This window comes from Talpa occidentalis, unplaced genomic scaffold (genome assembly GCF_014898055.3).
Source record: "Talpa occidentalis isolate TD23 unplaced genomic scaffold, MPIMG_talOcc4v2.1 talOcc4.16, whole genome shotgun sequence".
Taxonomy (NCBI): Eukaryota; Metazoa; Chordata; class Mammalia; order Eulipotyphla; family Talpidae; genus Talpa; species Talpa occidentalis.
Window position 1 is genome coordinate 7,149,730 of NW_023601653.1, and position 27,434 is coordinate 7,177,163.

Consider the following 27,434-nt stretch of genomic DNA (forward strand, 5'->3'; position numbering starts at 1 on the left):
GAAATGTTAACATCTCACTCTAAATCTCTCAGTGGAGTCTCTGTTCCCTTCTCTGATATAACAGATGGGTTACTGCTTGTTATAATTATTAACATTGTGGTGTGGGCCAGGGCTAGGGTGGGCAAGATTGACTATTTCTTTGGGCTGGGGAGGGGCCAGTTGTTAGGGTATGGAATGTTAACTCAAGTGGTGACTGACTGTTTCCGTAATACCAGGTCGTTGTGGCTGCACGCTCTAGTAATTGAGGCTGTGTACTTCACCGAGCTTGTGGTAGAGCCTAGGGCAAACCGCTGTCCCAAGAGAATGCTGGGATAGATAGCGTTAGCCGATACGAGTCTGAACGTGGTGATTTTGCTGGTTGTTTTAGCTCCAGATGTTGGCATGCTTAGTTTTTAATGTGATTAATAAATGTGGCGCCATCCCCCTCCCCACGCCTGAACCCCCTGTCTCTCCTGCCCCTTCCCTACCTTTGTTCTTTCTGAAAACCTTAAGAAACAGTAATGAAAACCTTGGTGTTTCAAACTGCACTTTGTTCTCATGTTCTAGAAAAGCCTTCAGATTTGCTAGTAGAAATGAGAGTGGAGAAAACTGCTTCTCAGCCTGCAATTTTTCTGCCCTCTGAAATCCAGAGAGAATAAATATTTGAATTTTCCTTGTCTTATATTTGGTGATAGATTTTGTTCAATCACCAGTTAAAAGCAGCAGAAGAAAGCAATGTCTTTGGAGTATAATTCAAGGTCTAAAATTTCATCTTTCAGATTTGGGGGAGTCCATCAGTTACCAAGGTAGAGGGCTCGCAGGTTACCTGTCTGCCCTAGCCTAGCACAGCCTGCTCCTGCAGCTCCGCTCTCACAATGTCGCTAGGAGAGTGGTCCTGTTGAAATATTATCTGCATTTAAAAAAAAAAAAAAAAAGACCATCAGTGTAGTTTTCCTTAATGCTGCTCTTCTTCTCAGGCCTTTGGTTGTCAGTAAAATATTTGCATCCTGTCCTTTTCTCCTGAGTTGCAGTGGCAGACAATCTCATCACTTCCCGACTCCAGACTCCCTTCATGAAGGAGACTGTTGCAGATAGATGGTCTCCATTTCCTTCTGCGTTGGAAGGAAGCCTCTTTCCATAGTCAGAACCATTTTGACCTGTTTTGTTAACAGTAAAACGCAGCCCCAACATCATCGAGGTTCCCTTGGCCTCTTGCAGACTGAGCAAATGAGAGAAAGTGGTTCTGTCGGTAACCTTCTTTTTAGAATTAGTGCCATACAGCGCAGCACCATGATCTGGTATACGACCCAACTAGTGTCGTCTGAGCCTGAGAATTTCTTCTTGAAAATGTACACCTCTGACCTGCGTCTGAGAACTTGAGGCTCTAAATGTTTTACTCTAGTAAACACGAAACAGGCTGTAACCTGTAACTGCTTTTATTATCTTGACTTACATTTTTAAAGATTATTTTGGTGTTTCGAGGAAGGCTAAAGAGACCAGCCACAGAATGCCTGTCTGCCCCGTTGTCCTTGTGTGCGGAGAAGTCGGCTGAAGACACCCTGCAGCAAGTGGCCTTCCCAGACGGCGTGCCCAGCTGAGCCCAGGCCCTTCTCCAATTATAACGAAAAATTGAACCTTTCAGTTTTATTTGCAACTTAAAAGTTATACAGCACTGTTTATAGTAGCTCAGCTATGGAAACAACCCAAATGCCCAAAATAGATGATTGGATCAGGAAGACGTGGTACATATACACAATGGAATATTACTCAGCAATCAAAAAAGATAAACTCGCGCCATTTGCAGCAACATGGATGGAGCTGGAAGGGATCATGCTCAGCGAAACAAGCCAGAAAGAAAAAGAAAAAATACCAGATGGTCTCACTCATAGCAGGAATTTAAAAAACCCAAATAAGGGACCAGGAGAAAGACCAATTATAACAAAGTAAAAATCAAAATCAATGAGCAACTATAAGCCAGAGACACACGGCAGGGGCGGGGGGGGGTGGGCGGGGTAGGAGGGATTACGGTCAAAATAAGGGGGGGTGGGAATTGTATGGGGACTATAACCAAGGTGAAAAAGCATACATTGTGCAAAAATGAAAAATGATGTAAAAAATATAGAAAACAAAATATAGGAACAAAGTTTAGCTATAAAGGTTAGCTTGTGCTTTAACAAAGCATTTACAGCTTCATTGCCTCTTTAGAAGTTTGAAAAGAAAAGAAGGAAAGGAGATAGACACTGCATTTGGTTGGTTTGAGGCACTGTAGTTGGTTTGTAATGCATGTGTGGAGCAGCACAGTGTCAGGCCTGGGTGTGCAGCCCAGCCCATGCCAGCCTGGCCCGCCCAGCCCTACACCTGACCAAGTGCAGGGGTCTCGCCACCATCCCAGTGCATGGTGAGGGTAATGAGAATTTTATTTCTATGAGTAGCTGTAGAAGGATTTGTAGTTGAGAAAGAAGTGTTTACTTTTCTAAGTCATTCACTTGAAGAACAAAGAAAGAATAACACTTATCTACTGAAAGCCCATCAGGGATTTTTTTTAAATGTACAGATGAAGCTACTTCTGATGACCTCGAGGAGCATCATTTTAGAGTAAATTTTCCCCCATGATGCAGTTTGCTCTTTGAGAAAAAGCATGACTCATAGAAGAAAGAAGCAAAAAGCTTTTGAAGCTCCTAAGAAACCACAGGTATTTTCAAAATAAGATTTGAACAGAAATAAAAGTAGCAAGCTAGAAGCTGCCTGAATCAGATGACTAAGAACAGACATTAAAAAATACTTGTTTTCTAGCCTCAGAAATAGTCCAGAAGTAAATTTTTAATTTGTTTGTAGATTTAGCAAAATTTCAGCATTTAAAGAAGAGTAGGAAGCTTTGGTTGCCCTGAGGAGTGGACTCGTGTAGCCGGAGACGCTAGGTACGCAGCTCACCCATGCAGGTGCTGACCAGATAGACCGGTGGGCACAGTTATATTTGACAGGGAAAAGATAGTGATGCAAATTCATACCTGAATTAGATTTAGGTAAAGCAGATGAATTCTAGAAGAATCAAGAAAAAGAAGGAAAGGTAGAACTTGCCACTTTTCAGAATAGCCACGACATCTGTTGCTGTGATTACTTTTGAAATACTTGACGAAAAAGTACCTGCTCCCAACAGGGAACACCTTGTGGGTGTTTGGCCGTCTAAACTGAGGAGACAGCTCACATGGGGGAGTCTGAGCATATTCCCACCACTGGAAGGAAAAGCTGCAAACAGCCAGCCTGCCATGAGAGCAGGATGCTCGGATCTCACTTCTTACGGGAAGGGGCATGAGGGCAGTTGAACACTAGGGGCAGGAGGCTCCTGGGCTCTTCAAATCCAGTCCAAGGATGCTGAGTCCGAGTCTCCATCAGCAGCATCTTCCATGGGAAGGACCCAATGGCCGATGTTTCCGCCTTTGTGAGCTGCTCTGTGACAGCTTTCAAGAGCAAGCAGCAGGCTGCACAGCCCCTGGTCTTCACTCTCGCTTCCTTCTGGGTATCGCCTGGCTAGCTCCTCCTCTTGGCAAAGGTGTAAGGACAAGAAGGAGCGAGGCGCCCCGCGGGGCCCTTCCCTCCCCACTGCCCTCTCCCATGTCCAGAGCACCGCACGCTGACGCTGGGCAGATCCGTGGAAGGGGCCGCACTCACCTCACGCTTCCTGTCGGTCCAGCCCAGTTCCCAACTTCCTGTAACCGTTTTCCCTCTTGAAAGTCCCAGACTGTCAAGTAAGACAAACCCAAAAGTCCTACCTTCATTTCCTAAGTTTGCGAGCAGGCACGGCCTGTGCAGTTCATTGTTGCTGCCTCAAATGGGCAAGCAGATCCCTGCGTAGCGGAGTTTCGTTTTGTACCAGAGGAGGAACATGTAGACGGATGCAGTTTGAAACAGCCTCTTCCCACGTGTGTGTCTGTGTCGTGTCCGTCCCTGTGTCTGTGTGTCCGTCTGCGTGTGGGCGGGCGCTGTCGCTGTCCGCGGGGAGGGTCTGTGAGTCAGTCCTCCTCTCTCCCGCAGGGTGGATACGCCGCCTACAGATACGCGCAGCCTGCCACTGCAACCGCAGCCACCGCCGCTGCCGCCGCCGCCGCCGCCTACAGCGACGGGTACGTACCTCGGGCGGGAGGCAGCTGCGTGCCCCGGGCACGGCGTCCCCACGCCGTGGCCGCCCCCGGCTGCTCTCTGGCTCCGGCCTCTGTGGTTTCCACACCAGCCTCCCTCCGCCTCAGCTCCGGCTCCATTCTTTCCCCATTTTCTCGGGGTACTTGCAGAATTTTTCAGAATTACTGCATGTAGGAGCAGACATGGAAAGTTGTTTTCCATTCTGCCAGTCTCCCAGTGCCATTCCAAGGCCCAGCTTCTCCCAGGTCCTTTGGTGTCGTCCTCGCGTGGTTTGGGGAGCACGGTCTTTCTTTGTCTCCCTGATTGTCTCTCTTCTTTCCAGCTATGGCAGGGTGTACACAGCCGACCCCTACCATGCCCTCGCCCCTGCCGCTAGCTATGGAGTTGGCGCTGTGGTAAGTATGTATTCCCCTTTTTTAAAAAATAAAAATTTACGCCTCCTAAATTTCACTTACAGACTGAAATAGATGTAGGGAGGTAAGAAACTCAGCCCTTCTCCCATTGCTGGAGTGTGAAAGCCACAAGAGGGCTATCTGTGTCGCCCTCTTTATCCGTATGCTACAGAGTGAGCCGCATGGCCTGGTGTGAGCAGTGAGAGTCACCCTGGGTGACGCCGTCAGCTGGAGAGAAAGCTTGATGCTGGGTGTTGGCTCAGACATTAGACGCACATCCGTGGACTTTTATTGACTGGTACTTTTGTAAGAGTTGGGGCATGACTTTCGCGTTTTCACAGTAAACCTTTCAAAATACTTCATGTGTGCGGGACTCAAATGCAGGTGCAAAGGAGGTCCCTGCTATTCCTGAGCCTTCTGGCCAGTAGTGCTAGAGTCACCGAGTGCTTTAGGAAGCTATTTTATCAGTAATGTTTATGGTATTTTCAGAGACGGTATCGAAAAAGTCTATAGAATTTGTCTAGAATAAACTCCCCCATCCCAACTCATACCTTCACTGAGTTCTTTTAAGTTGGTCTCAGGCCCTCAGGTCCAGTGTTAGGGACTCGGTGGTAGCCGGAAGGCCGTCCCGGCCTGCAGCTCCTGCTGCCAATGCCCCCTGCAGCCCAGTCCAGGCAGCCGCACCCTGGACGGATGCCTGAGAGGGAGGCTGAATGACACATAAGACCCAGAGCAATACGAGGGAGCCCAGCACGTCTTACACTGAGTTTCTTCTGATGAAGGCTTGTGGGAGGAAGTAACAGGATCCTGAGGGAACATGTATTTTAGAATAGAGGTAGAAACATATGATGTAAAGGCAGTGGTACAAGTGCCTGAGGTTTTACTGGTGCCAGGACAATCCATCCTGTACTTAAAGAATGACCTGAGGGGAGAGATGTTCCTGGGGAACTTAGTGAAAGAAGCAGTAGTCGGTGGGTCAAGGAAAGACTCAGGCACGAAGCCCATGACGACCCAGTTCACAGACCCGCACACAGATAAGATGGGGCATGTCAGAATCCACTAGCTGGTGCATTGGATAAAGAGGGTTGGACTTTGCCAGTTGAGAGATGGATGCAGATTTAAGTTCCACCCAAAAGATGAGAAACGAGAGCAGCAGTGGTCAGCAGGGCCAGCTTCCCGTGCACAGGTGGTGTCTGGGAAGGTCGAGTCTCCGTCTGCTTCAGGTCGCGACTGTCACGATGTGGTGGAGACAGATGGTGACTCAGGCCGTGGGAGACCCTTGCGCTGCTGGTGGCACAGCTGAAACGAGCGTCTCCTCGAGAGCCATCACGCGCTCTCCTGAGCGGCCGTCGGCAGCGGGCGCGTTGGCGCTGCTGGGCCCCTGAGACTCGGGCTTCAAAGCTTCAAAGGAAGCTGTTTTTCCAGATCCCTTCCCAGGACATTTTCTTCATTTTTAATGCTTCTCTCATAATCGTTTCATTATTTTTGTGTCTTTAATTACTGCAGGCAAGTTTATACCGAGGTGGCTACAGCCGATTTGCCCCCTACTGAAGTGACGTGAGACCCTGCAAATGGGACAGCCCCCCAGTTCATGAGGCCTGGCTATTGCAATATTTACTAGTAGAAGAACTCCATAGCAAGGAGGAAAAACAGACAAACAAAAAACACAAAAAAAAGAAAGAATACTTTTTTATACCTCACTATGTTCTTTGAATATGTATTTTTCCTTTAAATTTCTGCCTTTAATTCTTTTGTTCCAAAGATTGTGCATTTTTTTCTTTTTTTTTCTTTTTCTTTTTTTAACTGTGGTAAAAAAAAAAAAAATAATGCATTTCCATGTCTGTATGTCCGTGCTTAGCTTATTCTATCAATCACGGAAGAGGCAGTTACTGAGGAAGGAGAGACATTTAGGAGCCAGTAAATGATCAGAAATCAGCAGACAGAATTACCAAAGTGTGTCTGGTGCTGAGTGTTCAAGCAGGAGTGGAAGACATCTTTGTGCAACAGGATATCCTTCTAGTCTTCTGAGTCTCTGCTCTTTGGCAGGCAGGTCTGAGATTGGCTGTGGCTGGTATCCACATGCTGATAGGTGATAGGAATTTGTGCTTGCAATGCAGGAGAATTAAAAAGACACGTTCCTCTCCTCTTCCCTCCTGTCTTCTCCATTCTTTTCACAATCATCTTACACACACAGTCTGAGACAGTTGGCGTGGTTTTGGGAATTGCAGTATTAATGTTTCCAAACGTGCTCTCAGACTGTGGGTAATAAACACCTCATTAGGAACCCGATCTCAGAATGAACTCTGGAGTATGAAAAAGATCATTCTTTTCTTTCTTGTAATCCCAGCATTCCTGCTGGGCATCTTCCCCTTTAATTGAACCACACCTTAGCTCATCTGTCCTTTCATTAACGTCCTGCTCCCATGTCCTCAGGATTCAGGAATTTAGGGCCCAGGGACAGAAGAATAAATAGCCAGTGTCCAGATTTCTCCAAGGTGTTTGGGCCCAGCTTAAGGGTTAGAAGTACAAATAAATTGTTGAGAGCTATTGAAGAGGTTGAGGAAGTGAAGAGGAATATTAGACATTATCTGGCAAGTCACTCCAATATTCCTGACCTTCCTCTTGCATCAGAAAACCAATACAAAGTATAAAACATATAAGAAGACACTGCTAAAAGCTAAAAACAGTCAGTCTGAGGTCAACTGTCCCTGGAAGTTTTGGTAGGTGGGGCAGGTAAGGGCAGGCGAAGGCTCTGCGTACTAGCTCCAAAGCCATAGGAACTTCCTCCTTCCAGAGCCTTCGTGAGTCGCTTCTCTGCCCACAAGCCACTGCCTGCGTGGCCATTCTACTCAGCTCATCATTGCCCTCTGAAGACACCCAGCTGAGCACCCTGACCACTCGGCACGTGAAACACTATGGCACCCGAGATCTGAGCAGGGTTCCTGGGGAGGTCCCCGCCCGTATTGGAAGGGAGGTCTGAAATGGCAAGGGGCTAGCGTGTCACCAGGAAGAGGCATGCGGTGGCCACAGCGGTGGGTCCTGCTGTTGCTACCTGGCTTCCATTTCATACTCGTTATCAAGGTTGGGAGAAAGTGTTTCTCTTCTCGCTGTTCAGCTCTTACTGATAAAAACAAGGGTCCTGCAGCATTTCCAAAGCGAAGGTGTTAGAAACAGGGAAGCATGGTCTGGTTGGCTCCCTGGTCTAGACACATCGGTACTAGGGTGACCTTTCACCCCAGGGATAGCTGCTAAAGGGAGTGATTCCGAGACATGGAGCTTCTGGTTTGTTAGGGTTTGTTTTGTTTTAACTCCTGCCTCCACATACGTTCTTGACTGACGACTGATTCGAGTCCTTGGATTAAAATGACTGACATTTGACAGCATCAAGCACTCTTTGTAGCCAGCATGATGTGCCTGGGAGGGACTGGCCCATCACCAGTAATACAGATCTTCCCTGCCTTCGGAATCCTCTCTCCTGAGAGCTAGGAGAGAGGCTGACCCTGAAATCGGGGAGCCATCCCGGAAGCTAGAGGCCTCGATGCAATTCTTACTGACTCTGGGGAGGAAGGCATAGAGCAGGGGACTCCAGACTGCCTCTCCATGGCCATTTTTAAGGGTTCCCCTCCCCAAGCCAAAGTTTGGTTTGTTGCTGTTGAGACAATTTTTGTTGTATGTAGAGAAATCCTTTAGTTAGAGGAGTGGAGCATGGGGCGTGGGACTTTCACAGTTCTAGGGAATGGGGGCAGGGAGGATTTTTTTTTTTTTTTTCCATTCTTTTGCTTGTGTTCTGAAGGAGAGCTTTTACCGGCTAAAGAAAAGGAAAGAAATTTCATGTCATGTCAAGCAGGGGCCAGCCGTACAACACGGCAAGCCTCTGTTCAGCCGAGACAAGGCTAAATTCTAAATGTTCGTATTGGTAGCGGGAGAGAACTGAGGGATGAGTTTAAGCATTTTCTTTCCTCCGAGAGAGCGGAGGACGATGGGAAGGGGAGAGAAAGCAGCCCCTCCAGCCCTTCGAAGAGGCAGAAGCTTGAGCTCGAGGTGCCCTGTGTGCACCTCAGTTCAGCTGGTCTGGCTGAGGACCCCTAGGCAAGCTCTGCTTCCCCGCTGGCTCCGCTGCATTTCCAGGGGTGCTTTTAACTCCGCCGCCTCCAGCTCCCTGTTGTCAGAAGGCCCCGTGGAGCTCTTTTAACTCAGGGCCTCCGCTTTTCACAGTCAGCCCTGAGGATGGGGCTCTCAGCAGCACCCAGGTCGGAGGCTTCCGACCTCCCCCATCAGCTTTTGAACTTTGAGACTCTGTGCAGCCCACGTGCCCCCAGGCAGGCGCCTGGCTTGCTGCTGCCAGTATCCCTGACTCTCCCTGGGCCTGCTGTGAGCCAGAGAGGGTGCTGGTGGAGGGTTCTAGGGCGCTGGGGCTGGGCGACAGCACGGGGGTGACTTCAACAGCTTTACATAGTTCGTGGCGTGGACTTTCTGTCCTAAGCATCTTCCTCGTAGAAGCCCATGCCTTTCGGGACACCCCTACTGAAAACCTTTAACATCCCTCTTTCTGCCCAGAGAGCTGCCCGTAGGTCTTTTTTCCAGAACTCCTGGTGTTACAGAATTCAACTCCCATCAGCCCAGCTCCGCTATTCATCCCCGTCGGGGCTCTGAGATTTTACTAGGCCTCCTGTCCTGCCATCTGGCCGCAGCCACCGCTGAAATTGAGCTAGTTTTACTTTTCCTTGAAGGGGACTGGGGCTCAGCTGTTAGTTTAAGGGGAGCTAGTGGAGATATTTCCAATAGAAATCAGTGATTGCAGCTTTTCCTCAAAAGTGTGACTCCTCAGGAGCTGAACCGCTCGTGTGTAGTTTCGGCCACGCTTTCCTGGCAGCACAGCAGATGAGCCGGTGAATCGCCGCCACCGTAACGAGGCGCGTAGCTTCCGAGATGCAGGAGGTGCAGGGGCGGGATGGATGCCACCCCAAGGATCTGCAAGAAGGGCTTGACAGCCCCCTCCCCCCTAGCAGGGCGAGGCCAAGCGGGGGACTGTCCGCTGGGCGCTGAGCCCTCGCCAGGAGGGAACCCTCTCCTCTCGCCAAGTCTGGCCGCTTCTCTGCTGCTTGCAACCCTCTAGCACAGTAACATTTGCAGGATTGCAAATTTTTCCCCCAGATAATAGGAGGAAAGGGACTTTGGGGGGTGGGGAGGGGGTAGTGGTGTTTTAAAAGCATAAGTTACCTGTTTGCACTGTTTTTAAGATAGGTTAAAAAAAAATAGTGGGCAAGGTGATCATCAGACGTAAATTGTGTGTTTTTCTTTTGTCATGCTCTTGAAGATGTTTGACCATTTGTAGTATACACCAGTGAAACTTGATTCTCTGTTGCATAAAACACTTTTTCTTTTTTGGAAATGTTACTGTCCGAAAGCTTCTTCCCTGCCTTTTCCTTTTCCTGTGTTCTTCCCTCATCCTTGCTGTGCCCATCAGCCAGGCCGCGGCCCTCCGGGAGCTGGGGCGCGGGGTAGGCCTTTTCCCAGCGGGGCCGGGGGCGGAAGCCAGCGCGTGCCGTCCGCTTCAGGGCGTGCAGTGGCCTCTTTGCAAGTAAGACAGACCAGGCTGCAGCAGGTTCTCCAACTCCCGGATCCAGTGCTCTAGGAGCGAGTTGCCGAGGGTGGCGGGACGCCTGGAGCGTTGCAGTTGGCTGTGGTAGCTGAGTTCTTAGCCATGTTACCGGAACTGTAGCCAGTGACAGTTTACTCAGGAAAACGGTAGATCACTTCAGCCATGGTAGTGCTGGTTGGCAGGGATTGGTAACTGAGAGAACCGCTCATCAGCCAAAACTCAAACCTTGCCTTTACGGACACCGCCCGCGGGCCCCGGTCCCTGCGGCCGGCGGCTGCCGCGCGCTGGGCGGGCTCAGCTCATGCTGGCGAGCAGGGGGAGAACGTCGCTTCTCTTCCTCTCCCCACCCTCCGCCCCTGTGGCCAACAGCAGACGCCCAGGGGCCCCACGAGTTTTTGAATTTTTAGAAAATGTCTTTTGGTTTGGTTTTCCCGGGGACTGAGGAGCGCTCGAAGCGCCGTCTCTGCCGCCAGGACTCCCAGCTTAGTCGTTTCCTTGTATTTTTCTGTTCACAGTATTTTCGTGTGTGTGTGCTTGTTTGGCAGCTCGTTTTGGCTGTAATATATATCGAGTGATGAATTGATCCTCTTTTTTCCCTAAGGGATATGAATTGTTTTCTTCTTGTGTTTTAATTCTGCTTGTGAATAGCTGGAGCAAACCCGGGGCTGACACACGTAAGCTAGGGCTGCAGAGCGACGAGAGCCGGGGGTCCTCGTCCCCCACGGGCCGCCCTCCCCGAGTCTCTGAGCTTGCCAGTCCAAATCTTTGCAAGGCTAAAGATGCCACAGAACCTCTCCTCTCCTCCCCACGCCCCTGGCAGGGACGGACCATCCCTGCGTGCGACGTGCAGTTTCTCTGGCCCCTCCCATGGCCGTGACAGAACAGGTACCTTTGGGGCATGGGGGCGTCACATGGGATGCTTGTGTAATTGGCCACCTCGCCTTCTCCCCCCGCCCCCCAGAATCACTTCCTAGGACGCCCGAGCTGCTTGCCCAGGGTCCTGTCACCCTGCGACCTCCAGAGAAGCACCCCAGGGCTTTGTGACAGTCTCTGACCCCCCCCTTCTCCTTAAGAATCATATTGTATAGTAGCTTTCAGACCATACAGTATTCATTGGGTTACTCCTATTATTATCAAGTAGCTGGAATTGTGAAGGTCGGAGTAGTTAGATCTTTAGCTTTTATTCCTTATTTTTTTGTATTACTATCCATGTGTATAAATTATTGATCATGTTGCTGGCTTTTATAAACTCTAAGCGAAGGAGGGGCACTGCCTCTGCCTTTGCAAATGGTAATGAAGCACTGTTTTTAAATAAAAGAGAGAAACACCAGTCTCTGCCTCTGTGTGTTCATCCCCCTCCCGGTGGCCTCCTCCTGAGACTCACAGGATGCAGGTTGAATTTGACCCCTTGGGATGGAAAACAGAAGGAGGGGGCACCAGCTTCCTGGATGCAGCAGCACCCGAGGGCGCGAGCGCATGGGGTGAAGCTGCCACAGGAGCGGCTGCGGGTGCGCGCCCGGCACCGGAGCACAACGTGGAGCACTTTCAGCCTCGCTCTCCATCCTCATCGCTCGCTGGGCTCCCCATGCCGCCCTCACCGCAACCCAGAAACTGCCCGGCGCCCGCTTCACCCTCCTGAAGTGCTGGCCACCTTCCCTCACGCTCCGCCGCCACCCTGCTCCTCTGCTCCACAGTGCCTGGCCTGGCCCGCCTCTAATCTCTGCTGCCCGCCACCCTGCCTCGTTGGCTTCTGCGCGGTAACCCCCAAGCCCCCAAACCTCCAGTCCCCCCTCTCGGCTCCCTTGCTTTGTTTGCTTTCATGATAAACTTCTTCCTTTCCACTGGTCCCTGTGGTTTTTGACACTTGCTTGAATCTTTTAACATATTCTTAAAACAGTTTTGTAAGATCCCAAGCCCTCCCCCTCATGACAAACTTCTGCAGTAAGTTTCTGCCTCAGCCTGTTCCCTGCATGGCCTGTGCCTCTGCGCACACACCCCACCGGTCCCGGCCCCGGCCCCAGCCCCGGTCCTTCCCAGGCCTGGGCCAGGACACCCAGCGGAGTCTCCTGGAGCCGGGCTCGCGCGCCTACGCTCAGCTTTGGTTCTGTTCCCCGCCCACCTCCGGGGCCTGGCACACAGTAGGCGCACAGCAAGAGTCACTGAGCTGCTTCCACCCCACCCTCCTCCACGGTGGGATTCACCGAGTCATCTACACACTATTTCCTCTACCCCAGGGCTGCACCCTGGGCCCCTCAACCCCTGCCCTTCACATGTGCAAACTTCTCACTCCTTGCCCAGGCCGTTTCTGGGGTTGTGTTTGCAGCAAATAATCTTGAACCCTGAGATAATGTCCCCTCCAGACAAGGAGCAGACAGGCCTCTACCTGCCAGAAACAGGGTCCGAGAGCCCAGGGCCCCTCAGCTGTGGCGCAGACCTACAGCGTGCAGGCAGCATCCACCCGGGCCCTGAGCTTCGCCTCAGGACTAGGCAGCAAGGGGCCCACCGGGTGCTCGTGTCGTGCTCAGGAAGTCTCCTGTCACCTGACCGAGTGGCGTGTCGTCTGCAGGAATCTGCCAAACCAGCACGCTAACCTTCTAAGGCGGGAGATAGCAAATCCAGACTGCTAGTGTGTTATTCCTGATTAAAGATGAAAAGCTAAGCGGAATTCAATGCCCTGTCCAAGCCAGGGAAGCAGGAAGTGCCGGAAGCAGGATGCCAACCTGGCGGCCTGGACTTCGGGGCTCTGGTGTTTCCGGTGCTTCTCTTGGAGAAAGTCCCACAGAAGTCTGAGCGCTGGAGCCAGCCCGTCTGGCTGCCCTCTGGGCCCCTCCTCCATCTCCCCCTCAGGTCTTGGGGATCCCCTGCGCGTGGTTTAGGCCTCCTCCAGTCCCCTTCTCCCCACTCTCCAGCACCTCCTCCCACACTGACTTTTCTCTCTAGCAGCCGCTGCACAGTCTACTTAGGGTTCTTGTCCGTCCCCCCCGCCGGGAGAACAGACTCCATGGGAGCAGGGATGTATTTGCTCACTGCTCTTACCCCAGTGCCTGCAGCAGTGCCTTTCCCCGGGCAGGCATTCAGTAAGGGGTGGGGGTGGGGGGGTGGCTGGGGTGGGGGGGGCTGGTTAGGTGGACAGAAGAGGTGGGTGAATGCGCCCTGGCTGGAAACGCACACAGGCCGTGTGCCCAGAGGACGCCGGCAAGGGCACTAGCCGGGAGCGCGCCTGGCAAGCAGCAGGGGAGGCAGCAGCCGCCGCTCCACCCCCGCAGGGCTCTAGCTCCCTGTCCTGGTGCGTCCTGTGCTTTCCCTGTCCTTGGTGATGGCTTGTCTGGGGTCTGTCCTGCCGTCTCCCCAGTCCGCGGCAGGAGGAGCGGCCAGGCCACCCCTCACCATTCACCTCACCCCAGAAGGGCCCGCAGGGACCAGTGACGTGGGCTGGCGGACTCATTCTGTCCAGTTAATATTTGGAAATAAAAAAGCACGGTTGAAATACACAAAAGTCCTAACATCTCAAGAATTTCACATCATTTTTGCCTCACGATTTTACCCAAACAATTCAACACCGAAAATACTCAGTGCCAACGAGGGTGACCCCACAGGCCTGTGGCGGTCAAGTGGACTCGTAAGCGTGTTTGAAATTTTAATGTTACTATTGAGTCACAGAAGTCTCCTGTTGATCATCCATCATCCAACAAGAGGCCTGAAGCTGCCCGGGGTCGCGCCGTTCGTGACACTGTAAACTCAGGAACAAGCCAGGGGTCGCTCTCCAGGCTCCGGTCCAGGCAGAGCCATCGAGTGTCCGCTCAAGCTCTGCCAGGAGCCACTTGTGGCTGGGTTCGTGGTAGATCTCAAATGGGCACAACGCGCCACCCCAAGTTCTACGGCTTTGGCATATTGGTTATTTAGAGCTGTAGGGGGTGATGGGGTGCCTGGGCACCCCCTATCTGTGCAAAGACAGACCCTCCAAAAGGGGGTGACGGGGTACCTGCAGGGAGAGCCCTTCCTGAGCACCCCCTATCTGTGCAAAGACAGACCCTCCAAAAGGAATCGCAGACCCCTTTCCAGGAGCTCCGTCAAGCAGGGACCCTGGACTTCATTCAGGCTCCCAAGAGGGCTCCCACCTCCCCCTTCACTTCCCTGTTAAGATGCTATTGAATCCTGAAGTCAAGGCCTCCTTGGGGAGTAACTCGTTTTTCCCTGGGTGCCCCCAAGTCTACCCGTGGCCTCTGAGCTAATAAACGTTTGTTTTTCTCTTGTTAATCTTTCACGACAGGATCTCAGCTAAGAACTCAGAAGGGTGGAGAGAAAATCGATTTCCCTCCCCCGCACAGACACTCTTGTTTAAAGCCTCTTTCTTAGGTGGCTTCTGTCCTTGTCCCCAAAAAATCTCTTTAAATATATTTTCGATATCGTGTAACACAGTCACCCCAGGACTCCCGCAGCATCACTATCAGTTTTATTCATTTACCACCAGTTATTTTCAAATGCGTATCCCTTCCGTACGGCTTGGAGAGCATACTTCTAATCATTTTATCTTAAAATGTACTATTATAGGGCCCCTCATTCGAGCCAACGAGCAGCCATAGTCTCCCGGCTCGGGCCAGGGCCCCACGGCCTCAAGTTTTCCTTTCACTTTGAAGTAAGATTTGTTACTTCGACATATTTCTTGCTATTTCCTTGGTTAAATTTTGTTTTATGCTTTTATTATGAATGACATCTTTTTAAAAATTTTTTTATTAATTTTTAAATTTTTTTACATCATTGTTCATTTTTAAACAATATTTGCTTCCCCCCCACCCCCTCAGCTCTAGTCCCCATAGAGTTCCTTCCCCGAGGCACCTGTGCACCATCACCTCAGTCCCCGGTGCTCCTCAGTCCCCCTCCCTGTGATTCCTCCCCCTCCTCCTCCCCTGCAGCATGTCTCTGATTTATAATTGTCTGTTTTTGCTTTGTTGTGTTTTGATTTTTTTTTTAAAGATTTATTTTTATTTCTTTATACAAGCACTGGGTACAGTCAGAAGCGCGGGAGGGTGAGAGAATTCACCAGAGCCAGAGTGGGGAGCAGAGCAGGCAGAAGGACCGAAGTACACTGCTGAGGGGAGCAGCGGGCGGCAGGAGAGGTCTGCGCGCCATGTGGGACCCTCCTCCGGTGGCCGGGGAGCAGCTGGGGATCGAACCGGCGCTGCAGAAGCCGCGGGCAGCTTCGCAACCCAGCGCTCAACCGCTGCGCCACCCGGGAGGCCCTGCTTTGTTGTGTTTTGAACTGTTATTATTTTTCACACTGATGATGAATGACATCTTTTAAGGGTAAGTTTTCTAACTTATTTTACTACTCTATAGAAATACTATTCATTTTCAGTGAATAATAAACTGTAAAGTTATTGTTACTTTACTGTTGTAAAGTAATTGTAAATAGTTACTGAATGAATAATTCATGAATACCTAATACCAATTTGCTTTCCCAATTTTTTCAATTCTTGTTTTTCTTATTTTGGTCCCATGCCTTATTAGATTAGTTCAGATTCCTAAATTATTTAACTATAATTCTAGTATTTCATGGTTTCATATTTCTAGTATCACCATGATAAGGCAATATATTTTAATCCTATTCAAAACTATTGGAATGTTTTTATTAGGAACTAAATGCTGAATTTTCACTCTCATGAGGTGATTATAATTTACCTGCCAAGGACCGAGTGAGGAAGCAGGACTAGACCATGGCTGAGTCCAGGCTCTTCTGGGTTCCTGGCTGCACAGATATTGAGCCCCAAACCACAAAATCCAACCAAGTGAGAGCTGCAGGGGCGAGAACAGGATACATCAGGTTGTATCCTGATGTGAACATGTATTCTGATTTGGGGTCCATAAAAGATGGTGCCTGTAGCTGAGAGACCCAGGGTGAGGTGGCTCTATGTGTGCTTGAACAGCATCAGATATAGACTCTCACCTTCACTTAGGAACGGGATCACCCACATTCAAGGCCCCAGCTCACCTTCTAATCGCCAGTCTCCCAACGTGAGTCAAGGCAGTAGACTGTAGACAAAACATTCCATGGAGCATCGCAGAGCAAAGGGCGGGCTCCCTGGTGGATGCTGTTGGTGCTATGGCCATGGTCGGTGCCTCAGAGGCTCCATGGAGCTGCTCTCTCTAGAGGTGACAACAGGCCCCGGGCCAGAGAGAGGCAGCTTCCCCTTGTGAAGAAGAAAGCAGACACAGTCATTCAGAAAATGACTCAACCCGCTGGGCTGAGGTCTAGTGACTCCCCTGGGAATTCAGAAGCCTGTGAAACCCACAGGAGAGGGCGAACTTTTTAAGGGAGAAGATTGCAGAGCATGGAAACCGGGGGAGATGCCCACATTCTATAGGGACCTGAGGAGTCACAGGAATCCTTTAAAGATCTCAAAGGAAGTTGCCCAGGAGACAATGCGTGCCGGTGAGAAGATGAATGGATAGCGTTGTCAATTTCTCTTGACAATTATTCAGAAACAATGAGGAAATTGATGCAAACACCATCTATTAGAAACTAGGTCAGATAGACTAACAGGAGGCCAAGTGCAAGGAGGCTGAGTGGGACTTTGGGAGAAGGGATGGTGCTCTGCTGGCAGATTGCAGAAAGGTAAGCAGTGACTGCAGATTTCAGGGAAAAATTTCCCTCTTCAAGGGGGGGGGGGCATTTTAGCACAAAACTAAAGTGCTTTTTTAAAAGCTGTAGGAAGATGGTGTACCAGTTGGCACTAAATCTGGATTGGTTCCAAGAAGTAGTAACGACAGGACCCAAGAAGGAAACATAATAAGACAAGACATATTTGTAAGAAGAAAGCAATTTGTCCTTGAGACAGAAAAGGAAAAAAGATCTGTGTTGTCAACAGCCTGAAAACTAGCCAAGTCCGTTGCCTGGGAGAACTAGAGCTCCCTGGCTGGGGATCGAACTCATGCCACAGTGATTGGCGATAGCTTAATAGCACTGACACATTAACCCCTGCGCCACCAGGGAGGCCCAAGGTAAATATATATTTTTTTATATTTCTTGCATTTATTTTCAGCTAAGGAAAGGGTAGCCCACTCAGGTGAATGGATCCAGTACTTACGCAGTTCTCTCTCTCTCCCTTGCACACAGTCTGGGATGCAGGTTGACTATCATTCCACCTTTTGTTTCTATGTTAAACTTTAAAATTTCAGGCAGGTGAGAGGAGGCAGCTTTAAATTGGGGTTCCAAGGGTGCAGCTGAAAAAGAGATTGGTTAATAAAAAGTCAGTTATGACTGCAAAAACGAGGTGGAGGTGCATAAATATTTTGCCCTTCCCATCAGGAAAAAGAAAAAAAAAATCTTTTGTAATGAATAGCAGGGGAAAGAGCAAATGAACCTTGGAAAAGAGCCAGCACCATGGACAGCTCCCCCTTCCACCTTTCTGCTCAGAGATCTTTTTGAAGAACAAATATGATCCCAAGAATTTAACCACTACACAAATCCCCGGGGATCTTGTCAGAGGGCAGATTTGGTTTCTGTAAGTCTCAGCTGGGGCCTGAAACTCACATTTCTAGCCATATTTCCAGAAAACACTGACTCTGCCAGTCCTAGACCAGACTTTGACAGCAAGAGACCCTTTGGGGTGCTCATGGCCCTCAGGCCCACAGAGAGGCTTTTCCTGCAGCCCCTGTGTCTGGGGCCAGCCTCTTCCCCCACCCCTGTGAGAGGACACAGAAGACCACAAGACTAATTCCCAGTCCACATTTCCTTTCCTCCCCGCCCCAGGATTTCGTTGCCCCTGTCCTGATTGTGTGGACTGGATACCCGCAGGAGCATGGGCTTGGAAGTAGACTGCCTGAGGTCGAGTTCCAGCTTTACCATATACCTGCCTGATGGCCTTGGGTAAGTCAATCGACCTCTTTGTACTTCTTTGTACTCAGTCTCAGTGACTGACTGATCGAGGGGAAGTGAGAGGTCACATGTAACGTGGGGCCAGTGATGCCTATTGCAGCATCTTCTTGGTTATGGTGGCCTTGCTGTGGCCAATTCCACCCCCCTGCTCCCCCCCCAGCCTGCCTTCTGCCCTGGGCATGCACAGAAGGACATGTTGCCCGGAGTGTGTGCTGCCTGGGGCTCTCCAGCACATGTTCACAGTCCGTGTAACTCACCTCATCAGCCTGCTCTTCTCCATCAGTCTTTCTCACTACTCCTGGGCTTTTGTCACCCTCAAGCAGATGGCCTGTCTGCACCTGGCATGTGGCAAAAGAAGTAGCAGGCTTTACTCCTTCTGCTGCTAAGATCTTCAGCCCTGGACTCATCTCTAAGGTCTTGTTCAGTGAATGGATCAGGATGGCCTCTGACCATGACCCTGAAATTGTTTATTTCTTTACCTACCACAGCCTAAGGCCTGTTAACTCAAAAGTCCACCAGTGCCAAACTAGAATATTACACATCCAGTGAAATTTTTTTAAAGATTTATTTATTTATGCATACAAGAGCTGGGGTGCAGGCCAGAGATGTGGGGGGTGGTGAGAGGATTCACCAGAGACAGAGTGGGGAACCGAACAGGCAGATCTTCTGAGATACACTGCTGAGGGGAGCAGCGGGCGAGACAGGAGAGCTACCATGTGGGTAGCTCCTTGGCTGGGGGCTGAGCTCATTCATGCTGCAGGATAGTTTCATAGAGCTGCGACTTAACCCTTGTGCCAACAGGCTTTCAGCCATGTAGGGCCCGCTGAAGATTAAACATTAGCTTCGTTGTTCTGGGGATGCTGTAAATCTTCTTTCACCATCAATGTTTAACTGCCATCGTGAGAGTCGCTCCTAATGTTAAAATGGCTCCATCATGTCTAACTGGGCTGGAGAGGACATAGACGTGTTAGTCTTTGTTTTCTCAAGCTAATCCAGAGACCGTTCTGCTTATAGACGATCCGCATTTAGAAATTTTAGGTTGTGCCAAATTCACACTGTGCCAGCAGCGTGTGGAAGGGCCACGGCTCTGCCGCTGCCCACACGGAGGCATTCTGTGGATCCATTTTTGCCTGTCTGAGAAATGAAACACTGGATGTTATTTAAATCTATACTTGGTAACAGCGAGGTGGGCACACAGTCTACCAAGCTCCCTTGGCTTCTCACAACATCGCCTGAAATGTGGTCTCGGGGATCCCTATGAATCCATTACTTTGGGGGGGTCCCCTACTTAGAGTCTCAGCTGGGAATTTTCCACTGAGCACACTGGGAGTTTGCACTTTCTCTGGTCACGAGTCTCCCTGTGGCCTGTGTAAGGGAGAGGCTGTGGGTCCTCAGGGACTCGCTCTCCCTGGAGGTCTCCCGGGAACTTGCTGTTGCTCGATCACGTCAGTAAATCTCAGCTTCAAAGTCAACGGCTGTGGGGAGAGTTCCCACTTAATCTTCAGCGAGGAACTCAAGAACCCACCACTGCCGGCCACGAACATGCGGAAAACTGCTTACTTTATGTTCATGGAAAAGTTCCAGCAAGGAAATGAGAGCCATAGGAGGAGGAAGCACGGTGGTCAGGGTTTGGGGGTCACAGATACTGAAAGCCTGGAGCTCACACAGTCATAAATCAGAGGGCTCCAGGCCCCAGTCCCAGGTGCTGACAGGGGCACTCTCTCTGCACTCCTGTTTTGAAATCTTACCCAAATTTCCTGGGATATAGGTTACTGTTATAGTGAGTGTGTGTGAGTGTGTGTGTGAGTGTGTGTGTGTGTGTGTGTGTGTGTGACTCCATCTCTCCCTTCACAAGCTCCATCTCCACCATCTTAGGAATCCCAGCTCAGGAACTCTCTTTTAAGAAAAGAATGTTAACAATAAAGCAACAAAAGTTCGGCTCACAGACGTGTATTTATCCCTTTCTCTAAAAACTTGCAATCGTTTAGGGACAGGGCGGGGCACCTGGTGTGGCCCTCATCTCTTCTTTCAAGCAGGTGTAGTCCCCATAACCCAGGCCCCACCCCTGCAGGCCAAGCCACATGACCCAGTCCTGGCCAATCAGGATGGGGCTCTGGACTTTTGCCCTGCTCCTGCCTATTTGGGGGCACCCAGCCATGAGGGGTGCACCTGGGGGTGCTGGCACCACCTTGCCTGTGCCTGGGAGAAGCCTGTCTGAGAAACAGACAGGTACACGATTAAAGCATTTTTATCCCGAGTCCAGGCACCTCTGAAGCCCACTGAAGCTTATCGAACCACAGGAGCCAATAAATGCATTTTTTGAGTAAAGCCCATTTGAGCTGGTTTGGGCCACTTAAAGCAGAAAGAAGAATGACTAGTAGATGGTTTGTTACCAGACTGCACACACAGCCCAGATAACGCTTGGCAACATAGAAAAAACAATGTCTAGAAAAACGAAATGAAACATGGAATGGTAGGAAATGCGGCTATTGAAGGACAGCAAAATGGAAACCACAGAGGCCGGCAAGTGAGGGAATGGAGAACGGGAAAGAAACGCAGCGGGTTTCAGGAAAAATATATTTTACGGTGCAGCCTGGACCGAGGGTCCCGGGAGGCCTCTCATGCTGTTCATGCCCAAAGCAAGAAGAGCCGATGAAAGGTTCTAAAACAAAAAAGCAACAGGAGTCACCTGGACCGGTGCATTATCTCCCTCCCGCCCCCTATTTTTTCACTTTCCTGCATTTTAGAAGGCTGTGTTAAATGTGCATGCTCCACTTTCTAAACAGCAGCTCAAACTGGGAAGCCAGGAAAGTTCCTACAGGTTCCACCATCCGGAAGGCCCTCCAAGAACTCGGTCCAGGCAGCTGGAGGGGCTCAGGGGCCTCTCTCTCCCCATGATGGAATCTGGCTGGGCAGGTTCAGTGACATCCTTTCGTGTGCAGAGCGAGGATCTCATCTGCTCCGGTGGGGAGGAGAGAGAGGCAAGTGCAAGGTGAGTTGTTAGAGAAAACACAAACACCCCTCACCCCAGGGACGCCCCACCCTCCCCGCCGCCGTCACATGGCCTGAGTGGCTGGGCTGACCATGTGTGACCGTCACTGTGACGGTGAGTGAGTGATGGGGGACCGAGGACGAAGACAGAATGACTCAGGACCCAGTGAAGGAGTGGAGAGACGAGGGTGCCGGTGGACAAGAGGGGACAGGTTGGGGCCTCCCTGGTGGCGCCAGGGGTTGAGCACCGCACTATGAAGCCATCTGCAGCCTCTGCAGCATGAGTTCGATCCCCAGCCAGGGAGCAACCCACATGGCGCAGCAGACCTCTCCTGCCTCGCCTGCTGCTCCCCTCAGCAGTGTCTTCGGTCTGTCTGCCTGTTCTGCTCCCTGCTCTGTCTCTGGTGAATGGTCTCACGCCCTGCACCTGTGGCCTGGCCCCCAGCTCTTGTGTGCATAAAGAAAAAACACCTTAAAAAATAGGTTGACTTTACAAGACTCGCTGGCTGACAGTCCCCTCAGCACCCACGTGGGACGTCTCTAGTCTCAGCCAACCCCGCCAGCCTGCAACCCACGGCCCTTCCCCTCCTAGTGCCTCCATTTGCACGTGGTAGTTCCCACGCGCAGTACGAGCCACGGGACTTGATCCAGGCCAGTCAGTGCGGGTCTCGACCGTCCTTCCTTTCTTTCAGCTTGGGGCCCCGCCGCCAGGGGGCGCGCTCCCCCCTCTCCCCAGAGCCCCGGGCTGAGCCCACCTTGGTGCTCTCCAGCCGCCTGCACGCCTGCTTCCCGCTGCTTGGCCGGGGCCGAGGCAGAGCCCCCATGGCTTCCTCCGCAGAGCTCATCGGACTTTTGGGGGGCAAGAGTTTCTGTAAAGAAACAAAAGCACCCAAGGCAGGGAAGTGGCAGAGGGGCCTCGGGGCAGCATGCCGGGAGATCCAGGCCCAGACTGCAGCCGGCTCCCTGCCCCTGCCATCCCGCAGCCACCCGCCTGCAGCCCGGGCAGTGACAGAGCCCCGTGTCCTAGTGCAGGCCTCACAACAGACACCACGGGCTGCTGTCTCAACCCCCAGGGCGCGTTTTCTCAAAGTTCCGGAGGCTGACCCGAGGGAAGTGCGGCAGACCCGCTTTCTGGGGAGGACTCTGGCTGGCAGAAGGCGTCCTCACGGCGCCCCGGTGCAGAGAGAAGCCGTTTGGGGACTAGGGCCCCACCCCTGGGACCACTTCCAACTCCAAATACCTCCCAAAGGCCCCATCTCCAAATGGTCACACGGGGCTCGCAGCTTCGGCCTGTGAAGGTTGGGGGTGTGTTTCCCTCCTCCTCCTCCCTGTGGCTCAGGGTCCTCCTCCGCATGACGGGAAGAGCCTCTGCCCAGCCCACAGGCCCCAGAGCACTCAGGGAGAAACAGGCACGAGCGGGCCTGCCCGCGGCCACCGGCCACCCCAGATCCTCAGAGACACGCATGCAAACTTCACACACGGAGGGGCCCCCTGAACCCCTTTTCTCCCATAAACCTTGGTTTCCCTGGGCCCAGGGACAGCTCACCCTCCCTCCAGCCCCGCCGCGGGAGCCGGCGCACCTGCCGCAGGCTGTCACGGAGCCGGGCGAGCTCCCTGAGCTGCCCCTCCAGCTCCCCGGCCTGCGCCCTCAGCTCCTCCGCCAGCTCCGTCCTTGCTCCCGCCTTCAGATGCTGCCAGTCCTTCAGGAGGGCGGTCAGGTCCAGGCTGAGGGAGAAGCCGGTCATCACGCTGCCCAGCAAGCGGGCGTTTCTCGTCATCACCAGCGGCGTGCCCTGGAAGGCCCTGTGCACCTGCCTGCTCTTGCGGGCCGAGAGGCGCCCGGCGGCCTGGAGACTCTGCGCGGCTGCGACCAGGTGCGGCTGGGCTCTGGCTGCCTGCAAGGCGCGGACGTCCTTCTTGATGTCCCGGAAGGCGCCGCCGTAATTACACACAAGCTTGTTGGCAGCCATGAGGTAGGAGACCTCCCTCTCCCCGGCCTCCCTGGCCCCCGGGCCACGGCTGGGCAGCAGGCTGCTGGCCTGGGCGCGGGCTCCTTGACGCTGGACGTGCTCCCAAACGCCGGTCAGGATGCTGGTGACCCCGGCTGCTGTTTCCAACCCCTTGCTGGCAGCGGAGAGCATCAGGCTGGCCCCCGCGGTGGCAGGGGCGAGGACCAGCCCCAGGATGCTCATGGCGCCCGAGACCACGGCGATGGAGCCGGCCACCACGCTGGTCCTGGTGAGGGTCCGGTGCGTGGTGTCCAGCTGGTCCGCAAGGGCGAGGAGCTTCCTGATGCCATCTTCCAGCTGCTCCCTCAAGAAGGGGTACTCTTCCAGAAAGGCTCTCTCTTCAGCCGACAGATCTCCTTCTTCTTCCTCCACCTCTTCACCCAGAGCGCCCTCCCTGCCCCTGCGGAGGAGGGAGATAGAGATTTCTCTTCCATCTCTAGATGGGAGGCCACCTTCTTAGGCCTGTGTGATTCCCGGGGTTCCTGCCCCTCCCGACTCTGAATCCTGCCCCCCCACCCCGTGTGGAGAGGGTGGGGGCCCTGGGGCACCTGGCTCCAGGAAGGGAGGAAGCAGCACAGTGCTGGCAGGCCGGAGAAACGCAGCCCAGGAGACCAGAGGTCGTCGGCCACCCCGAGGGCGGAGGAGACGCCAGGGCCCTTGCAGAGGCCAGGAAGGCCCCGGGCGATGGAGGGCGGGTCTGGGAGAGTCTCAGGAAGAGGGGCCAGGCTTGGCGGGAGGCTGGGCGCCCTGTAAATGTGGTGGCCAGGCTTCAGCTCCGCCCTGCCCTTCGGCTTCTGTCTGGATTGACGGGGCCCAGATAAACGGTCACTAACACCAACATTCTCCTAGGCTCGCGGCCAGCTGGACTTGACCCCTCACGCATATGGCCCGGTCCTGCGTGGGAGAAGTCAGGGGCTTACCCCGACACCTCGCAGGAGGGCAGTAACAGGGGCAGCAGTATGCCCAAGGGAGGGCCACCTTCCTCTGCCACCAGCACGATTCCTCCAGGGTGAGCTGAAGAGGCCAGTGGGGGTTCCCTGGCCCAGGGGAGACCAGGGCCAGGAGGCGCCCTGAGAGGGCCCGAGCTACTTCCCATGGGTGTCCGTGGAGAGAGGGGAGCCCAGAGGAGGAGGCAGTGGCCCAGGGGATTGTGGAAACCCAGGGGGGCCTCGAATGGGGACCAGAGCCCCAAGACCTTCCAGTACCTTCTACCACAGCACCCTCATCGGCCAGCTGACACCGGAAATCCCTCCCCGGATAAGTGTACATTTAACTTTAGATCCTTCTCTCTCTCTACACGCACACGCACACCCACGCACACACACATGCACGCACGATGGTAAAGGTTAAAACCCGATACCCGACCATGGACCTTCTGGTGTTAATGAACTAATAAATTTAGGTTCCATTATCAGCTGATCTGCAGCTGTAGGTCAGTTTCCAGAGCAGAAGTTTGGCAGGGGCTCTGGGGAGCTCAGAGGTGACGACTAGGAGGGTGACCCCAGGGAACCCCACAATCTAGCCCACCCCAATCTCTATGTTTTCTCAGGTTTTATGAGGACAAAGAACCAGCAGGGTTCTTTGAAAGAGCTGCAGGGACTGAGGGGGCTAATGTCTGTCTTTAACACGGTGGCGGCCAGGGGAAGCCTGACGTCCTGCGCGTCTGAGGTGGGCCGGGCACCTGACTGCAGCGCGCCCTGTGCCAGGCAGCGGTGGAGGGACACGGCCCAGACTCAACCGGCTCCAGGGGGCGCTGCTCAGGTCACTCAGCTGCCAAATACTCGCCCGCTGCCCGCATGGTGCTGGAGGCTGGTGATGCCCCAGCAGCGCTGAACGACAGCTGGGCTGAAGCCCCCTCATGCGCCAGCACCAGCAGCTCCCACGGGGGTGGGTGAGCCAACAAGACCGAGTTGCCCCTCACGGCCTCCCAGGGCAGAGGCTCGAGAGCTGGGCAATTTCTGCCCTTCGGCGCCGCCATCCGCCTGCCTGCACCTGGCCTGCTCGCCAAGATATTTAGTTTAACTCATTTTGTTTAACAAATAGTTTAACAAATTGTCTCCTAGACAATTTTTCTTTGTCTAGGAGAACAGGGGAGCCACGCCCGCTGCTGACAAATGGCATCGGAGCACCGCTGTTCCCGTCGTGAGGTGGTCAGAGCAGGCTGGCAGGAGGGGGTGGCCCGGGGGTTACCTTTGCCCGCCAACGCCAGCCTCGCGTCCTGCCCCGCCTGGTGGTCCAGCAGCCTCTGTGGCTCCAAGTCCCAGCTCGCTCTGTCCCGGCAGGAGTTGGACGCGTCCCTTCCGGCCAGGCGAGTCTCTGGTTGGGAATGAGATGCCCCAGGTGCAGAAGGCTGCTGCCCTGAGCCTTCTGCACTGAGTGTGGGGGGAGTTGAGATGCTGACATTATTATTTTTTTTTTTTTGTGGGACCCTCGCCGGCAGCTGGGGAACCAGCCGGCGCTGCAGAGGCTGCGGGCAGCCTCGCAGCCCAGCGCTCCACCGCTGCGCCACCGGGGAGGCCCCTGCTGATGTAATTTTAATTTAAAGTAAGGAGACCCTTAGAACCACTGGTCTTTGCCGGCTGTGGTCCTCACAGGCTGTCTCGCAGCAGCGCTTACCGACCACGGGGGTAAATCAAGTCCGCGGCTCAGTCATTGTTGAAACCCAGGGGGCGTCTCGCTGTCCCCAGATCGAGATGGAGAGAGAGGCTTTCCTTAAGCCCCCCACCCCCCAGCGGACACGGCTCTCTCGCCCCTTCTCGTCGGCGGGTTTTCTGCTCTTGCGCTCCCGTGGCGGGGTCACTTGTGTGGCGTCTCCAGTCACTGTGGCTCCAGGACGCAGCCATGAAATTCATCAGCGGGTGCGGGGACCGGCAGTTTTTAGTTTTGTAAATACGCTGTAACTAGCTTATCTCTCCTTCCACCAGTTGCTATATTGCCTCGTTTCTAGGCCTCGGCTATTCCAAACTGACACCGTGATCCTCCTCACAGGACGAGGCAACAATTTCTAAGGCCCTTGGTACAAATGCCATTCCTAGCTGACCGAGTGACGGATGGGTTGCCCAAAGGTGCCGTCCATTTGTGGAACCGTGTGTCCTGGGATCTCTCAGCGCCCCTCGGGGGTGACTGGGGAGCTTAAGGGAACCCTCTGCTCTATATCTCCAGTGGCTTGGACTTGGATGTCAAAGATGACGGAGCTGCGGACCTGCTTTTACCTCCCGGTGACAGCATCTGTAAAAACCAGGTTGGCCCTGAGGCCCCTGTGCACCAGCTCCTCTGACCGGCGTGGGAAGCTGGTCCCCTGGGCTGGAAACGCTAGCTTTGGGGGCGAAGCAGCAGGGGGCCCAGTTAGGAAGGGGCTGCCTAGTCAGAGCAGGAGGTCAGGGCAGACGGGGCTGCAGGACCCGCGGGTTTTATCCGCGGACGGGGGATGTCGGGGTAGAGTCAGCGGAGACTGCAGCATGAGGGAGGCTTGGGCGGGAGAGACCGTCCCAGTGAAGACGCCATTTCCTGAGCTGGGAAGGGCCGAAGGTTCCCGGGCGGGGGTAGGGTTTGTTTGGGCGGGTTAAGCTCCAAAAGCCCCTTAGACAGCAGGTGAGGCTGAGCAGGCAGTGGGGGGCGAGACGTGCTCTGCCTGGGAGGTGAAGTTCGGGAGCCATCGGTGCAGGGAGCAGCTAACGCCTGGGGAGAGGGTGACCGCAGAGACCAAGATGCAGCCCCCGAGCCTCCGAGCGGAAAGCCAGGGCGACCAGGAAAAGCAGCGGCGGGTGGAGAAGGAGCCTCGGGCAGCGCAAGGACTTAATGGGACGACACCGGGAACCCAGAGGTGTCCGAGGTGGTTGCCAAGCCTCAGCGTACCCGGCGCTTGCAGATGTTCTGGGTCATTCACTTTCCTTCTTTCTCTTACAAAGCATCCCTGGGCGATGCCTCACCTGCCCGTGAGCACAGCCGGGGTGAAGGAGCGCTCACCTTGGCCGCTTTCAGGTGTCTCTGGGATGGCGATGTCGCTGCTCGTTTCCATATTCACAGCGGCAGGGTGTCTGGCGGGGAGAGAGACTGTTTTACTCTCTAGAGGGAAAGCTGGCCTGGGAATCAGTTGAGCGACACTGTGGTCAAGTGGATTCCAAGCCCTCCCCTGTCGCTGACCGCTTCCGTGATTTCAAGAAAATCCGCTCACTGCGCTGCCTCCCCGTTCTGATCTGTGAAGGAACTAGCAACATGGCCCCCCGTCACCTAGTGTTAGGGTACAGTCATTTCTGCACTTTCTCATAATCACAAACGGATAAACACCCTCTATCACAAGGAGACTCTTAGGTTGGGTCCAAAGGCAAAACTCAACTCTACACACTTCTTGCAAGAGATTTATCTGACAGGGCCTCCCCGGTGGCGCAGCGGTTGAGGGCTGGGTTGCGATGCTGCCCGCAGCCTCTGCGGCGCCGGTTCGCTCCCCG

At 53.2% G+C, this 27,434-nt stretch overlaps 2 protein-coding genes across 12 annotated transcripts in view; one reads left to right on the plus strand and one right to left on the minus strand.

The window, feature by feature from the left end:
- RBFOX2 (RNA binding fox-1 homolog 2) overlaps positions 1-11,468 on the plus strand; it is a 242,835-nt gene extending 231,367 nt beyond the window's left edge. For all 11 annotated transcript variants that reach the window (XM_054696063.1, XM_054696068.1, XM_054696065.1 and 8 more), the window contains 3 exons: positions 4,012-4,100; positions 4,439-4,511; positions 6,015-11,468. In XM_054696063.1, the coding sequence (XP_054552038.1) occupies positions 4,012-4,100; positions 4,439-4,511; positions 6,015-6,059 (207 nt within the window). In that variant the 3' untranslated portion in view covers positions 6,060-11,468. The remainder of the gene's footprint in view (positions 1-4,011; positions 4,101-4,438; positions 4,512-6,014) is intronic.
- A 10,165-nt stretch (positions 11,469-21,633) lies between these two features.
- Positions 21,634-27,004, minus strand: LOC119248194 (apolipoprotein L6-like). The gene is made up of 4 exons (XM_037515171.1): positions 26,916-27,004; positions 23,907-24,023; positions 22,558-23,386; positions 21,634-21,846 (listed from the first exon to the last, which is right to left on the minus strand). Exons 1-4 carry the CDS (start codon positions 27,002-27,004, stop codon positions 21,634-21,636), a joined length of 1,248 nt encoding a protein of 415 aa, XP_037371068.1.
- Positions 27,005-27,434: the final 430 nt, after the last annotated feature.

Coding starts and splice junctions, on each gene's coding strand:
- LOC119248194 (XM_037515171.1), bottom strand. CDS start 27,004: ATGGAAACGAGCAGCGACATCGCCATCCCAGAGACACCTGAAAGCGGC. Junction 23,387..23,906: donor CCCTCCTGCGAGGTGTCGGG/GTAAGCCCCTGA, acceptor CCTCCTCCGCAG/GGGCAGGGAGGGCGCTCTGG. Junction 21,847..22,557: donor TCCGTGACAGCCTGCGGCAG/GTGCGCCGGCTC, acceptor GTTTCTTTACAG/AAACTCTTGCCCCCCAAAAG.